Source organism: Benincasa hispida, chromosome 8, assembly GCF_009727055.1.
Source record: "Benincasa hispida cultivar B227 chromosome 8, ASM972705v1, whole genome shotgun sequence".
NCBI lineage: Eukaryota > Viridiplantae > Streptophyta > Magnoliopsida > Cucurbitales > Cucurbitaceae > Benincasa > Benincasa hispida.
In genome coordinates this window covers 57996943-58012814 of record NC_052356.1, presented here as the reverse complement: position 1 = coordinate 58012814, position 15872 = coordinate 57996943, and the positions used below count along the sequence as shown (strand labels likewise).

Genomic DNA, 15872 nt, shown 5'->3' with positions numbered 1-15872 from the left:
TTGCCATCCCTCCCAAAGTTTCATTGCTAAAGGTGACCTTGGCTCTGTTCTTGCCATGGCTGCTGTTTCTGAACATGAACCAGAGCAAGTATTTGTGGATCTAAAGTGTTCATCCATACACAATCAGCTTCCATGTTTTTTTTTTTTCCTGTCATGTCAATCTACCAAATTATTTTCTTTAGACTGTAAAGTTCAGCCATCAGCTTTTGAATCTCAATGCGAACTACTTGCATGCACATTGCAAGACAAGACATGATCTAGCGAGTGTATCAGGGAAAAAAAAAAAAAAAGAAAAAAGAAAAAAAAGGCAAACTTACATTTGTTAGTCTCAATTTTTCAAGAATGTATGTTTGACTGTTTGGTCATTAAGTTTCTTTTTTAAAAAAAGAATAAGTGTATGTTTTTGAAAATAACAAGTGAATATCAATGAGATATACACGGTGAAATTTTAAAACTTACCAAAAAAAGGGGGATTGCACTTTATTTCTTTTATTATTTTTATATTTAGGTTTTTTTTTAGGATTTATAGTTTTTGATAATTTTAAAATTGAAATTATTAACCAGTTTTGATATTTTCACAGGTACATGTGGCTAGTGCGAGCAATTGGTCAACAATAATAAATAAATATAACCTTATTTGAAGTTTAAGGTTTAAATCTTTATATCTTTATTTACTAATAAAAGTCAACTACATAATTTTTCATGGTATAAAAAAATCTTGTAATGGAGTTCATGCATAGATATGGAACTCCTTGAAGTGTGGTTTAGGTTGAATTTGGGTGTGTGAGTTTTCAAATTCAATAATATCCGTTAGTCGACTTGTTTTTCCTCTTTTTTTTTTTCCCTTTTCTTCTTCTCATCCTTTCTTCCTTCTTGTTATATATATATATATATATATATATATATATATAAAGAAGAAAAGAAGTGACGACATAAACGGTGGTATGCTAGCTTTCTGTTAAGAATTAATGGAAAACTTGATAAAGAAATAAAATGTGCTATCAAAGATTAATCTTGAGAAATAAAATTGTTATTTTGAAAACTCACAAATCTAAATGCAACTTAAACCAAATTTCCAAGACAAAAAATGTATTTTGTCCGCAAAATATTATGTTTTTGATAATTAATTATATACGATATTTAATAACTCGAACAAAAGATTATATAAATAGAATAGAAAATGCTTTACAAAGTTGGAGATGAGGATGAATGTATATATTATTGTTTTTTTTTTTTCTTATCGTTGTCTCTGTATCAGAAATTCTGCGTCTAAAATCTCATTTCATGATGAAGTTTACACAAGAAAAAAAAAAACAAAGAAAAAGGGGAAAACAAACAAATAGAAAGTTAAAGCAGATTGAATATTCATTTAATATCATTTAAGTCCTCGAGAAGGAGAACCCAAGTGTCGACTCTTATTTCATGTCTTTTTCTGTATGTTTATTTACTTTATAGAATCAAATTTGAAGACTTTATTATTTTACATTCTTTAATGGGAAATGTAACCCTTACTAATTGACAAAACCATGTCTTCTTACACTTGTATGGAGAATCTCTTTTACTTTTAAAATACCATGCAACTTTAGTTTATTATTCTACTCTTTGATTGCCACGCCTTATCTTACCTTAAAAATTAAGGATACTAAGTTTATCGTTTAATATTCTCCCACGAATCGACATGAGTCTTTTCAGTATATGATTTATCTACATTCTTACGCTTCCTAACAATGACGGATCCAAAAATTTTGTTGACGGAGATTTTATAATCGAAGGACTATCAAGAAAAGAAAAATTGAAAAAATAAATGTAAGAAGTGAGATTTGAACCTAATCTGAAAAGGGTTAAATGTCATATTCTACTGGTATCATTACTATATTGGTTTATATATATATTAAGAGCATAAAGTTGAGAGGGAGGCTCGATCCCCCTTGGACCTATACTGAAATCATTACTATATTGGTTTATATATATATTAAGAGCATAAAGTTGAGAGGGAGGCTCGATCCCCCTTGGACCTATACTGAATGCGCCAGTACTTCCTAAGAAATTTTCCAACAAGTCACCCAATATAGGATTACTCTAAGCTAAGTAGGCTTAACTTTAGACTTCCTATAATTAAGGTACCAAAAAGGAAAGTGCACCTTGTTGGTATAATTAGTAATTTTCAATTCTTTTAAACATTTTTTAACCATATTTTCATATCCTTACGATTCCTCTCATTTGAATATGATTTCATTAAGCAAATTTTTATGTAAATAAGATAGTGAAATTTGAATCTTTATCCTACTCACAACTTGAATATGGAAATTAAGAAGGTATACCAAACATTTCTTGTTTTCCCTTTTTTAGTTTGAAGGAATTTTAAGTGATGAACTTAAAAGACTGAAAATTACAGGGAAAGAAACTAAATTAGGTAGAAGCAAATATAGCAGGATGAAACAAACGCTTCATAAATCTCTCTGAAATGACCAAAGCATGTATTCCAAGTGTGTGAATTTCCATATTGGACAGCTTTTTGTTTGGTATAAAAAATGGATCAAAAGAAAAACTCTCCCACTTCACTTTGAAATGGCCAACAACACAGGCATCCCAACTGTGGATCTTTCTGTGTTCTCTAACCAAGGTGAATCTGAATCCAAAAAGGAGGCCTTTGAAACCATACTCCAAGCTTGTTCCAGCTATGGCTTCTTCCAAATTGTAAACCATGGAATCCCCATTGAGTTTCTTAAAGGAGCTTTGGAACTGTCGAGAACTTTTTTCCATTACCCTGATGAGATAAAACTCAAATATAGCTCCAAGCCAGGAGCACCTCTTCTTGCTGGTTTCAACAAGCAGAAGAAAAATTGTGTAGACAAGAATGAGTATGTTCTTGTGTTTCCTCCTGGATCCAACTTCAATATTTACCCTCAAGAGCCACCACAATTCAAGTAAGCTTGTAGTTTCATTTTCGTCTAGTTCTCTACCTTCCCTTTTGGATTTTAAGCCTTTTTGATTCACGATCTTGAGTATGGTTAATAGGGAAGTGCTGGAAGAAATGTTCAAGAAACTAAGCAAGGTTTGCTCGCTTCTAGAGAGCATTGTGAATGAGAGTTTGGGGCTTCCTCCTGATCTGTTGAAACAATACAACAATGACAGAAGCTGGGATTTCATGACTACTCTTTATTACTTCTCTGCAGCTGAAGAAGGTGAAAATGGACTCACTCACCATGAAGATGGAAACTGTATCACTTTGGTAATCCAGGATGATACTGGAGGCCTTCAAGTAAGGAAAGATGGACAATGGATTCCAGTGGTTCCTGTTGAAGGAGCTATAGTAGTTAACATTGGAGATGTTATTCAGGTAAATTTTCAAACTTTATTCTGAATCAAAATCTGTTTTTGGATGATTGAAATCAATTGGGGTTTTTATGTAATTAGGTGCTGAGCAACAAGAAATTCAAGAGTGCAACACACAGAGTTGTGAGGCAAAAGGGAAAAGAGAGATTTTCTTATGCATTTTTCCACAACTTGCATGGAGACAAATGGGTTGAGCCATTACCACAGTTCACCGAAGAGATCGGAGAGAAACCAAAATACAGAGGATTTCAGTTTAAAGATTACCAAGCCTTGAGATTGAAGAACAAAACTCATCCACCTTCTAGAGTGGAGGATGAGATTCACATCACACATTATGAGATCAGTTGATATATATATGTAAATATATATACCAACCCTTTCTTTCAGTTTCAACCACAGGGAAAAAGAATGTAGTACAAGTTAGCTAAGTGCTTTTGTTGGTCTCTGTTTGTTTCTTTTACTGTCTTGTGTACTTGGGAGAGTCCTTTAAGCTTACTTTGTTTTGTAATGTCTTCATTTCGTCATCCTACATCATATTCTCTCTTAGTATCACAATTGTATGAAGAGAGAATAATAGAAGTTTAAATTGTTATATCCTTTCACCCTGCTTTCTTGTCAATTTAATTAGACACCACTTCCTTAGATTCACGAATACGATTTCTGGGTCTACAATCATCCCTCCACATATCTTAACAATCCAATAATATGATATTGTTCCTTTAGACATAAGTCATGACTTTTTTTATAGTTCAAGTTAGAAGAGACCACTTATACCAATATGTGGGTTTTTGTTGCATTCTCAACCTTTCTTTCCTTGAATATAGTTGTTATCTATATTCATCTTATTGGGTTGTATGTCCTAAAACTCGAAGTGTGTAATGTTACAACTTTTTCTATTGTCAATAAAGATATTATTGACGTTTATTTAATAAAACTATTGTTGAATATGTAAACTACACTTGTAAAGACTAAATCCAATAAACTTAAGATCCATGATTATTATATGAATACTTGAACTTTATGTAGCGATATAAAGATGGATCAAGCTCGAGTAAATAGCCAAACGGTCTATAGTATATGAATAAGGTTGGGTGTCTTATTCTAGTAACACTATCGGATCCGACCCCTCTGTAGTTGTTACAATTTGTTGTAAAGTGCTACAAACAAAGTGATCCTGATTCGTTCATATAGTGATATGAGGAGCAAGGGTGTCCTATGCAATGAGTTTGCATAAGATCGGACCAAGAAATAAGTCACTCTTACTTTATAAAATTGTTTATTGTTTAAGACTGATTGTTTCAAATCGATGATCTAAGTAATTTCACCTTAGTCCTGAGCTAACTATGAACTCCTGTTTATTCGAGATTATCCCTAGATTTATATAGGTGAGAATTGGCTCAACAGAGCCGGCTCAATAAGCCTCCCATTTCAAGGGTAAGATCGGGTAGATAGCTAGGGACATAGGGTGCAAATGAAACTCACACCTACCTGATTTAAGGATAGTAGAAAGGTTGTTTTTTTAAATACTGAATCCAGGTCTTGAACAAAAGGGTTCCACCCTCTCATTGGCCCGAGAGGGACTTGGTTTAGTGATTGGATCGCAAACCAATCAGTGGGACTTAAGGAGCAAGATGTAATTTTGGGTAAAACAACATTTGATCCAGCTGATAACTTGTAGAAATACAAGTTATTATGACTCAAAAGTTGGAACAATTAGGATCTTTAATGATAAAATCTCATCATTCTTAGAGAAAACGCATGAAATTACTCAAACACTATCAAACTCATGCAAAAGAGTATTTATTACTAAAATACTATGGCACTAACGCATAATATTACAGGATTTCAACAAAGATTCCAAGTGTCGTAGGCTATGTCAACGCATAGGCATGCGTCGGAGGGATTCAACGCAAGGATGATTCATTGATTCAGGCTGTTTGTGTGAAATCACCATTTGCAAGCATGGCCATCTGCAGTTGGCGGCGTCTGAAAAGCATCCAAGTGTCAGGCAGTTGACTAGGGTATGGAATTTAATGTTGCCTTATCATCAAGTTGGTGAAGAACGACGCCTATAAATAGAAGAGATCCCACCAAATGAGAGGATCTTAGCTCAATTGTATATTCTGAAATTTAGAGACTTAGAGCTGTGCTACTGTGACAAGAAGAACACAAGAGGGAAGAGAACCGCCCCCACCGTTGATCAAGGAGTAGAGAAAGCTGAGCTTGAGAGAGAATTTTCTTCCATTCCTTCTATAAATTGGTTGTACACGAATTAGAATTGAGCCAAAGAGGACAAGAGATTGTACTCTGCGATTTGACTCCTTTCTTTTCATCTGAATTATAATTCTCTTCACTCATTTGATTGAGTATTGATCTTGTAAAGACAATCAGTTCCTTTATGAATTCACATATTTGATCTACTTCACTTTGCCACTGTTTATTTCTTGCTTTATATTAGATGCATTTATAACTTCATGCAAAATCCATTTCTAAACGCTTAAGCCAACTAAATCTCTTGGTAAAAGTCACTTTAGTTTGAATTATTTGAGAGAATAAGTAAGCAAACATTAAGTTAGAAACGCTTGGTACATTTAGAGATAGACGCACTAGTGTTTTATTGCATTCTGTGACTAACACATACATTCTAGAGATAGGGAGTTGTATGACATTCGCATTGAGAAATGCTGAATAGAAAGTAAGCAGAAATCTAACGCATAAACAGAGATAAGCAAGTCATTTCATCCGCATCATATTCTTGTTCGTGTACATCTCACTTAGATCAACGCATATCCCCTGCACTAAACTCCATTTTCACACGACCCCCCTGTTTTCTACTTGATCCTTTTTGTATCTTCTTGCATGCACACAGCAAACTTAGTGTAAATAACTCATTTCATATTCACTTAGGATACTTCTACATCAGCTACAATGCAAGCTCTACGTTAGCTTTAATCTGAATCCCTGAGTTCGACCCTGGACTTACTAGGAACCTGAGTTGGATTTATACTTGGATCTGATTCAGAAAAACTTGAACGCATATAGAGGAGTGTCACGCGTTACTTTACACATCACTAACGCATCAACGCATCATTAACATTTGCACTTATTTTTTTCAATTACCTTATTCTATACACTCCTAAGCTCGCATCACAAATTCAACAAACACCAACCGTTATGACGAACAATCTATGAAGGGTCGGTTTACTGATTATGGTTAAAACAAGTAGACAAAAATATATCTATAGTGAGGAGAGTGCAACTACTGAACTATAGTGGTGTGTCTCAGTAGTTAACGAATATGGATTAATTCAATTTAAAAAGTTTAGCCAATGAATCTCAAGTTGTTGGAGCTCATGATCTGTAGGTCCATAAGATCCCTTTACTAGTTCGTAAATCTTGGATTAGTATATTGAGTGAATTTGAAGCGTTCAAATTCAATTGAAGTATTCAATTTCAAATTAGGGTTTGGATAATTATATTCGATATAATTAACATTTAATTTCTCGAAATTAAACGTAATTAGAGAGTTTAAAAATATTTAAATGATGATTTAAATATAAATTACATGAATAGGATTCATGTATGAATTAGGTGTTTGATTAATTTAATATTTGATATTAGATTGTTATTTAATTTTAATTAATTAAAAATCAAGTTACTTTTCAATTTTAAATTCAATTTTTATAAATTAAATTTTTTAAATTAAATCAATTGAAAAAATTGAAAATTGATTTGGTTAGTGGAAAAATCCACAATTTTTTGTTGCTTGGTGGATTAAACACAAAATCAACACCTAGCTCTTCATGTGAATACCATTTGAAGTGTCATATGGCTGACACATTGAGTGCTTGCATGTATGAGATAATTAAAACCTTTAATTTTTCTGAGATGAGAGAATGAGGCTGTTGAATTTGTGAAATTCTGCAGAAATTCTGATCCTCTCTCTAAAACCCTCTACTCCCTCTCTTAATTAAGCTCCATCTAGGGTTCCACCATTCAAATCCAAGTTAGAGAATAGTAGAAAAGATCTCTTGGTGGTCCACTGTTGATTGGTAGCTCAAATTCGTGGAGAGCATCTTAGATTTGGTGGATTTCTTCAAAGGTATTAGTTTTGAAACCGTTTTCTTTGAATAATATTTTCATGCATGCTTTTAGAACTCAAATTAAGTATAATTAGAGTGCTTATTGATTCTAATTACTTCTGTTGTATGCTTGTACATTCTATCTTTGGTATCAGAGCATGATTTAAGTACTCAATTAACGTTAATTTGAGTTTGCTGGATGAATTTCTATGGATGCATGTTTGGTTGGCTGATATGGTTGAAATTCAACTTTGGCATTAGATTTCTCTTTGATTATGAAGTTTAATTTGTAATTGGCTCTTGGTTGACGAGCTTATATGTGTGCTCTAGAGTCTGTAATTTTGTTGGAGTCAATAGAGTAAAATTAGGTTGTAATTGAAGATCGAAGCAAGCATGGTCAGCTATAGAAACTGGAAAAGAGCTACTACCCTCGCAGCGTCGCGGCGCTGTTCATTCTGGAGCCTGAGGCTTTGCAACGCTAGGATGCAACATCGTGACACTATTCATCTCAACCCAAAAAGCCGCGTTCGTGAGCCGATTCGCACGGGTGAAGCCGATTCGATTAATCTTGTTGGTTTCTGGTCCGGTTCAGCCTCCTTTGGTCTGATTCAGCCTCATTTGGAGCCTTTGAGAGCCGATTCAGACGATTTTGGTCGGGTCGAACGGTCCAAATTGTTTTTTAAGCTGTTATTATTATTATTTGTAATAATTAATTATTTTTTGCTTGCTTAGGATGCCAAAGTTGAACTATATTAGTGGTGTTTAAATATTTATACATGTGATGTATGTTATATTTAAATTGAAATATGTATGTGCATAATGTATGTCATGTAGATTTAAAATCCCACCATAGGAAGCATGTTACATGCATTGAGAATATATTATAAAGTATTATAATATATATTATGCATGTTTAGGGTTTCTATAGTTTAATATAGGTGTTATATTAAAGTATGAGTGCCTTTGATGTATGTTATGAATGCAAAGCATGTCTATTATTTTATAAGTTGTTATAAAATAGGATTAGACATTAAAATTCGCAACAAAGATAAGTTACAAACTCAATCGTTATATAATTCTGTCTAAGATTGGGGGCACTTAAGTTAGCGGTCTATGGAACACCTCCTACCTGAGGATTATGGCTGAATAATTGAGCATTGTTAACCGGTTTTATGAGCATGCATGAGCGATGTGAGGCTGGTTTTTCATCTAGACATCATAGGTTAAATCCAATTATAAATGTTATACTTGGATAAACCACATAAACTTAGATTGTTTGTTTAGTCAGAATAAACCTAAGTAAAAGTATACCTAAACAAGAAGAACACTTTAGTGGGAGATGAATAACATATATGATATGTTATTAGAACACTTCAGTGGGAGATTAATAACATATATGATATGTTGTTCTTAGCTCTCACGTTCCTAAGAGTTCATACCGTGAGATTCATGTTTGGCTTCATGTCACCCTAGGAGTGACCTCCAATTGGAAAACATTTGCATGGATCAATATCAAGGTGAATAGGGGAAGTAGTTCATAGTAAAATTAAATATATACAATATATTGATCTTTAACTCTCATATCCCTCAAGAATTCACACCATGAGATTCATGCTCAACTTTGTGTCATATTGGGAGTGACCTTCATTTAGAAAGTGTTTGTATAAGTCAAAAGCAAGGTGATGAGGGAAATAGTTTATAGTAAGTGGGTGAAGGATATGTGTCAACGTGTCTTACAGTCTCTTCCTTTAGTTTGGACCGTGAGATTACTATGTTACGTCTGTTGTCGTTTTTTAAGCGGCATTAGCTGGTAACCACGACTATCACCTTGGAGGGTTGTAACATAGGATTCGGAACAACTCAAACTTCAGAAATGGATAGGATTTCTTAGGTCCATTCCCAACCTTGACTTTCCAATTCGGTACCATCATTGGGGCCGACCTCTAAAGTCTGAAAATGGAGTGTTACACTTATAGAATTAATAAGTGTTAGTAAGTTCTTGACCGAAAACAGTAACTAAACGACTATAGGAATAAGAGTTATTCTGGAGATAGTATTTAGTCAAGAATGTCTTGCTTTAATGAAGGAATATTTGACTGCCCCTCGGTAGTACTTATTCTAACTCACTATAGTATCATTGTAAATAAATAATGAATTTTTAGTACATTATTACTTTTGCTAAACTTGAATTGAGTTTAAAAGCAATTTACTAATTAGAATTTGTTTAAAATTTCAACATGCCGAATTCTTCAAAGTTACACGATTCTAGTTTAATTAACGGTAATAATTATTCAATATGGAAATCAAATATACCAGCAGACGATGATTTGTAATTTGTTTTAGCAGAGGAATGTCCTCTATCTCCCAATTCATCTTCAAATCAAAAAGTTTTGAACTTCATAGATGAGGATACGAAAGTAGGATGACAAAGTAAATATGATTTGCTTGTCATTAAAACGTGCTTAGTGGAAAAATGATAAAAAAAGACCTGGATAATAGATTCAGGTGTTGCTAATCGTATCTATGTTTAACTTAGGAAACTAGTTCCTGGAGATAGCTTACAGAAGGCGAAGCAACCTTTACGGTAGGGACCGGTGAGGTTGTTTCAGCTAAAACAGTGGGAGACATGAAGTTATTTGTTAGAGATAGATACATTTTACTTGAAAATGTTTATTATATTCCTTCTATCAAAATGAATTTAATTTCTATCTCGTGTTTGCTAGAATATAATTATAAAGTTTCTTTTGAAAATAATGAAGTATTCATTATTTCGAAAGGTCTTAAGATATGTTCTGCAAATTTGGTAAATAACTTATATGTGTCAAAACCAACTAAGGTAAAAGATATTTTGAATATAGAGATGTTTATAACAACTAAAATTCACAATAAGAAAAGAAATTTTTTTCCAAATACCTATCTTAGGCACTTAAGACTAGGTCACATCAATCTCAACAGGATTGGGAGACTGATTAAGAGTGGACTTCTAAACCAGTTAGAAGATAGCTTCTTACCACCATGTGAATCTTGTCTTGAGGGTAAGATGATCAAAAAATCTTTTACTAGAAAAGGTCTTAGAGCTAAAGAACCCTTAGAGCTCCTATGTTAAGACCTTTGTGGTCCAATGAATGTTAAAGCGAGAGAAGGGAATGAATACTTCATCAACTTCATCGATGATTATCAAGATATGGCTACAATTACCTAATGCATCATAAGTCCGAAACACTTGAAAAGTTCAAGGAATATAAGGAAGAGGTTGAGAACTAATTAGATAAAAAGATTAAAACACTTCGATCAGATCGAGGTGATGAGTAATAGGCTTAAAATTCTAAGACTATTTGATAGAACACGAAATTCAGTCGCAACTCACAACACCTAGCACATCTCAACAAAATGGTATTGAAGAAAGGAGAAATAGAACCCTGTTAAATATGGTTCGTTCTATAATTAGTTATGCTCAATTGCCAAGTTATTTTTGGGGTCACGCAATATAGACTGCGGTGTATATATTGAACATGGTTCCCTCGAAAAGTGTTTCAGAAACACCTTATGAGTTATGGAGAGGATGTAAAAGTAGTTTATGTCACTTCAAGATTTGGGGATGCCCAACACATGTGTTGGTGTAAAATCCAAAGAAGTTGGAACTGAAGGAATTCGTATTGAAGGAGATCCTTGAGCGGAAGCGGATCGTCCAAATTCCATTGATTATTGAAAAATAAATTTATAGTAAACATACAAGATATGAATTGAAAAATAAATTACAACATGCTCGATATAAGAAAAAGGGTTCAAGATACATTACCCTTGAAGAATATTTCTCTTCACGTATTCCTCGAACATCACGAGCCTCAAACTAAAATAACAATTCTTGACGACCTTCCAAGAACTTCTCAAACCAAACAGAGAGAACACTACCACAATAAGCTTTTGGTCTTTTCAGGGTGAGAACCCAGGAGTGGTGGGACTCTGACTATTTTGGTTAGGAGGGATAGTTTGGATGTAGAGGAAGAAGATTGAGAAAACACAAAGAACGTTTCTGCAAACTCTCAATCTTATAGTAAAGTGTCAATCGTTAAAGAAGAAGAAGAAAACCAAATTTCTTTTATTCCTCTTGTCACAAAAACAATAAATACCCACTATGGTGGTTGGAGAGAAAAGAGGAAAGTTATTATTCAAAATAATAAAATAATATAAATAAATATGATAACTTACTTATCATAGTATATTTATATTAAAGTATATATTATATCAATTATAACATATAACCTATAGTTTTAATATTGTATCATATACAATATATACTATAGTTTCTTTTCTCTATTTTATGGCATTTAATATAAATCATATTTATATTAAATTTAACAACTATGGATCATATTCATAGAAAATATACTTGAATCTCATTCAAATATTTATTTCCTCCATTAAACTATAATGTATCAAATACATTATGACAATTATATCATATATAATTGAAACAATTTAATTATATCATATATAATTAAATCCTTCTTATTAATTTGAATAATTCAAATTAACCCAAAAACTAATTCTCAACTAAATCCTTTTGAGCTACCAAGGGGACCTTATGGACCTGTAGTTTGAAGCTACAACGCTACATGAATAATTAATTAAACTTGTTAATCACATTATCTACCATCCGTTAACTGTCGGGCATTCCACTAAAGACCGACACCTGCACTCTTCGCATTGCAGATATATTTTTGTGTCCATTGGATATAACCAATCAACAGTACGATGACTCTTCATAAATTGCTCGTAAGTACAGTTGGGCCAAATTACCGTTTTGCACCTGTAGTTACATCTAACTCTTTAAGTACCATTGATTCCTTTAATGAATAATAGATCATAGTTCTACTATGATTAAACCCTTCTCGGGCCAGGAGAGTGTGTGGTGCCACACTGTTCAAGACCCGAAATTAGCCCTTACGGGAGTAATTTATCTATTTACCATTACTTCGGGGAAGGAGTGAATTCCATCTGTGTAGTTGTGTTCCCAGCTCCCCAATCAGACGAGTCCCCAAAATGGTAGGCTTGTTTAATCGGCGATCTGGCCATTCTCACCCATATAAATACATGACCGCCCTCATATACAGGAGTTCACAACTCATTCAGGATTCAGGTCATGTTATCTATGGTCATCCTAGTGAAATGTAAGTCTCTTTTATGAACGGTGTTATATAATGAGACAAAACATTTCGTGGTCTAGTATTATACAAATTCTTTTGTATAGAATATCCCCACTTGCATGTCTAATACATGAATGATCATGATCAGATCATTTGTAGCACTTTAGAACAATTGTTACACCTACAAAACGGGTCATACTCGTAGTGCCACCAGGATAAGGTACCCAACCTTATCCATATACTACATACCCTTTAGGTTATCACTTAAACATGATCTACCTGTATGTCTCCACATACATGTTTAAGTTACAAAGATAATCTTGGATGTTAGTTTATTGGTTTGTGGTTAATGCAACTAAAATATCACATAATTTATAGACAAAGTGAATAAAATATCATATATTATTAATCACATAAGAGTTTGTTCATACAATGTTTACAAACTATAGAATCCTACGAGATTTGGAGCTCAACCCCAACAATAACTCCCTCCCCTTGTTTCTCTTTGATGAGGGACGCGGGAGATGAGGGTTATGGGATCGTCTTCTTCCTCCCAAAAAAAAAAAAAAAAAAAAATACAGAGGGTCTGAATATTTTTGCTCTCCCAGAATGATTCAAAAAGTTTTCTCTCAAATTTGTTTTTCTCAAATCCTTCCTCTCCCTCTCTTCCAAAATTTAGAACACAGAACTGACAGGCTTCTATGATTCTCAACCCCTAAGGAGAATACAGAAAGTTACTTTGTGGTGGTGGCCATATTGGGTATTGCTTCTGTACGTGTCTAAGGTGGGTTCGTGATAGATCCAGATGAGTTTTCGTGAAGAATTGGTTCTTCAAAAGGTTAGTAAATCCAAAACCTAATTTCCTCATTTCCTCTATTTAGCATGATTTATTGAAATTGTATATTTTGTTCTCTGTAATTTTTGCATTCTGTGTAAATTTGAAAATTGGAAAACGATCTCACTTCCATCTAGGGTTTTCACAAACCTTCATTTTACCAGAAAAATATTAGGTGGAAGCTGTCTCATACACTATCTACACCCTAAATAGATGTCCATATTTGGGATTGGATACCCTTTCAAATTGGATTACTTTGAACATATTTGGGATTGCAGGGTATGTGTATCAAAACCAAGGTAAGTTGAAACTAAAGGCTGTAAAATGTATGCTTTTGGGCTTCACACAGGGGGTTAAAGCCTATAGGTTGTGGTATCCTATTGAGAAGAGGTATGTTAATAGTAGAGATGTTTTTCATGAAAATGAGATGTTTATGATGACTGAACAATAACTTATTACTACTCATAAAACCAGCAACACAAGATTTGAGATGGAGCCTTCCAATGACCCTGGAATTTCTTCTTCTCAACCAAATTTAGAAATTGAAGAACATGATCTATTAAGGTTGAGGAAGAAAAGGTGATCACTGAACAAGAAGACTTACAAAACTATTTTTAGCAAAAGAGAGAGAAAAAAGAACTATAAGAACCTCTCCTAGATATATTGAATTAGATTTATCTAGTATTTCTTTAAGTGCTACCATTTCTCTACGCAATAATCAATCTACAGCTACTAATAGTCTTGATGCTAGACAATTGATTGAGGCTATCAATGAAGAGATGAGGTCTTTCAATCTAAATGACACTTGGAAGCTTGTAACCTTACCTAAAAGGTATAAAGCTATATCTTGCAAGTGGATCTACAAATTCAAAGAAGAGATACTAGGGGTCCAAAAGTCTAGATTCAAGGCAAGACTCATAGCTAAAGGCTTCATATAGAAGAAAGGTATAAACTATAATGAGATGTTCTCACTAGTGGTAAAACAAACATCGATTAGGCTACTCCTTTCCTTAGTTGTTCAAAAGGACTTAGAGTTAGACCAACTAGATGTTAAGACTGCCTTCCTACATGGTTACTTAAATAAAACCATCTACATGAAGCAACCTTAAAATTATGTGAAAAAAGGGAGAAGAAGACCTAGTTTGCCTATTGAACATGTAAATCTATGGTCTTAAACAGTCATCGATATGCTGGTATGATAGATTTGATGAGGTAGTGTCAAAGATTGGGTTCAAAAGAAGCTCCTATGATTGGTGTGTCCACACTAACACAAAGAGTTTTGAAGATGCAACGTATCTACTTCTCTATGTAGATGACATGTTGTTGGCAGAAAACACTAAGAAAGATCTTGAACATGGCAAGGCTCTTTTAAAGAAAAATTTTGACATGAAAGACTTAGGGAATCAAGAAGAATATTGGGTGTTGAGATAAGCAAAGACAAGGGAAATTCTTGTCTTTACATAAGCTAATAAGGCTATTGCAAGAAGATTCTTCCGAAATTTAATATGGAGAATGCCAAACTAGTGAAGAACCCTATTGCTAATCATTTCAAACTGTCAGTTGAGAATAGTCCTAAAGAGGAAGATAAGAAAACAACGCTATATGGAAAAAGCCCCTATTCTCAAGTGATGGGTAGCCTAATGTACTTAATGGTGTTTATTAGACCAGATTCGTCTTACTCAACTAGCTAGTTAGTCGTTATATGGCTAATCTAAGGAAACGACATTGGGAGGTTACCAAATGGATACTTCAATATCTAAAGTATTCTAAGAGCTCAAAACTAATCTACAAATAGGTGACCATCTAATGAAGAACTCTATGGATATGTTGATGCTAAATTTTGCATGAGACCTAAATAAAAGGAGGTCACTATCAGGTTATCTGTTTCATTGGGCAATAATCTTCTAAGTTGGAAAGCAAATCTTCAGCCAGTTGTAGCTGTATCAACAACTGAAACTGAATTCATTGCTTTAGTAAAGGTAATAACAGAAGGCCTAGGTTGAAAGGGCTACTGAATGATTTAGGTAATATTTTGTGACAATCAAAGTACTATCTACCTATCTAAGAAGCATCAATTTCACAACAAAACAAAGCACATAGACATTGTTGGGGTTGATGTCCTAAAGTCTCGTGTCCTATAGTTTGTAAACAATTTGTACGAACGCTTGTGTTGTATAATATATGATATTTACTTCACATCTTGATTTTTCTCAGTTGTATGTTTTATTTGCTTTACCACAAACCAATAAACATAAAATCCCTGGTTATTTATATGTAACTTAAGCATGTATGTGGTGACATACAAGTGGATCATGTCTTAAGTAATAACCAAAATGGTCTGTAGTATATGAATATAGGAGGGAAATCTTAACCTAGTAACGTTACGGATGCGAACGGAATGGTCACAAGTATTGTGACTTGTCACAGATGGTCTGATCCTGATCATTCGTGTAAGGGACATGCAATGGGGGC

General features: G+C 33.7%; 1 protein-coding gene across 1 annotated transcript; it reads left to right on the top strand.

Annotated features, from left to right (window-relative positions):
• The first annotated feature begins 2359 nt into the window (after positions 1-2359).
• Positions 2360-3990, top strand: LOC120083423 (flavonol synthase/flavanone 3-hydroxylase-like). Its single transcript, XM_039039181.1, has 3 exons — positions 2360-2927; positions 3019-3340; positions 3418-3990. Exons 1-3 carry the CDS (start codon positions 2476-2478, stop codon positions 3682-3684), a joined length of 1041 nt encoding a protein of 346 aa, XP_038895109.1. The 5' UTR covers positions 2360-2475; the 3' UTR covers positions 3685-3990.
• The last annotated feature ends 11882 nt before the right edge of the window (positions 3991-15872 follow it).

Coding starts and splice junctions, on each gene's coding strand:
- LOC120083423 (XM_039039181.1), top strand. CDS start 2,476: ATGTATTCCAAGTGTGTGAATTTCCATATTGGACAGCTTTTTGTTTGG. Junction 2,928..3,018: donor CAAGAGCCACCACAATTCAA/GTAAGCTTGTAG, acceptor TATGGTTAATAG/GGAAGTGCTGGAAGAAATGT. Junction 3,341..3,417: donor ACATTGGAGATGTTATTCAG/GTAAATTTTCAA, acceptor TTATGTAATTAG/GTGCTGAGCAACAAGAAATT.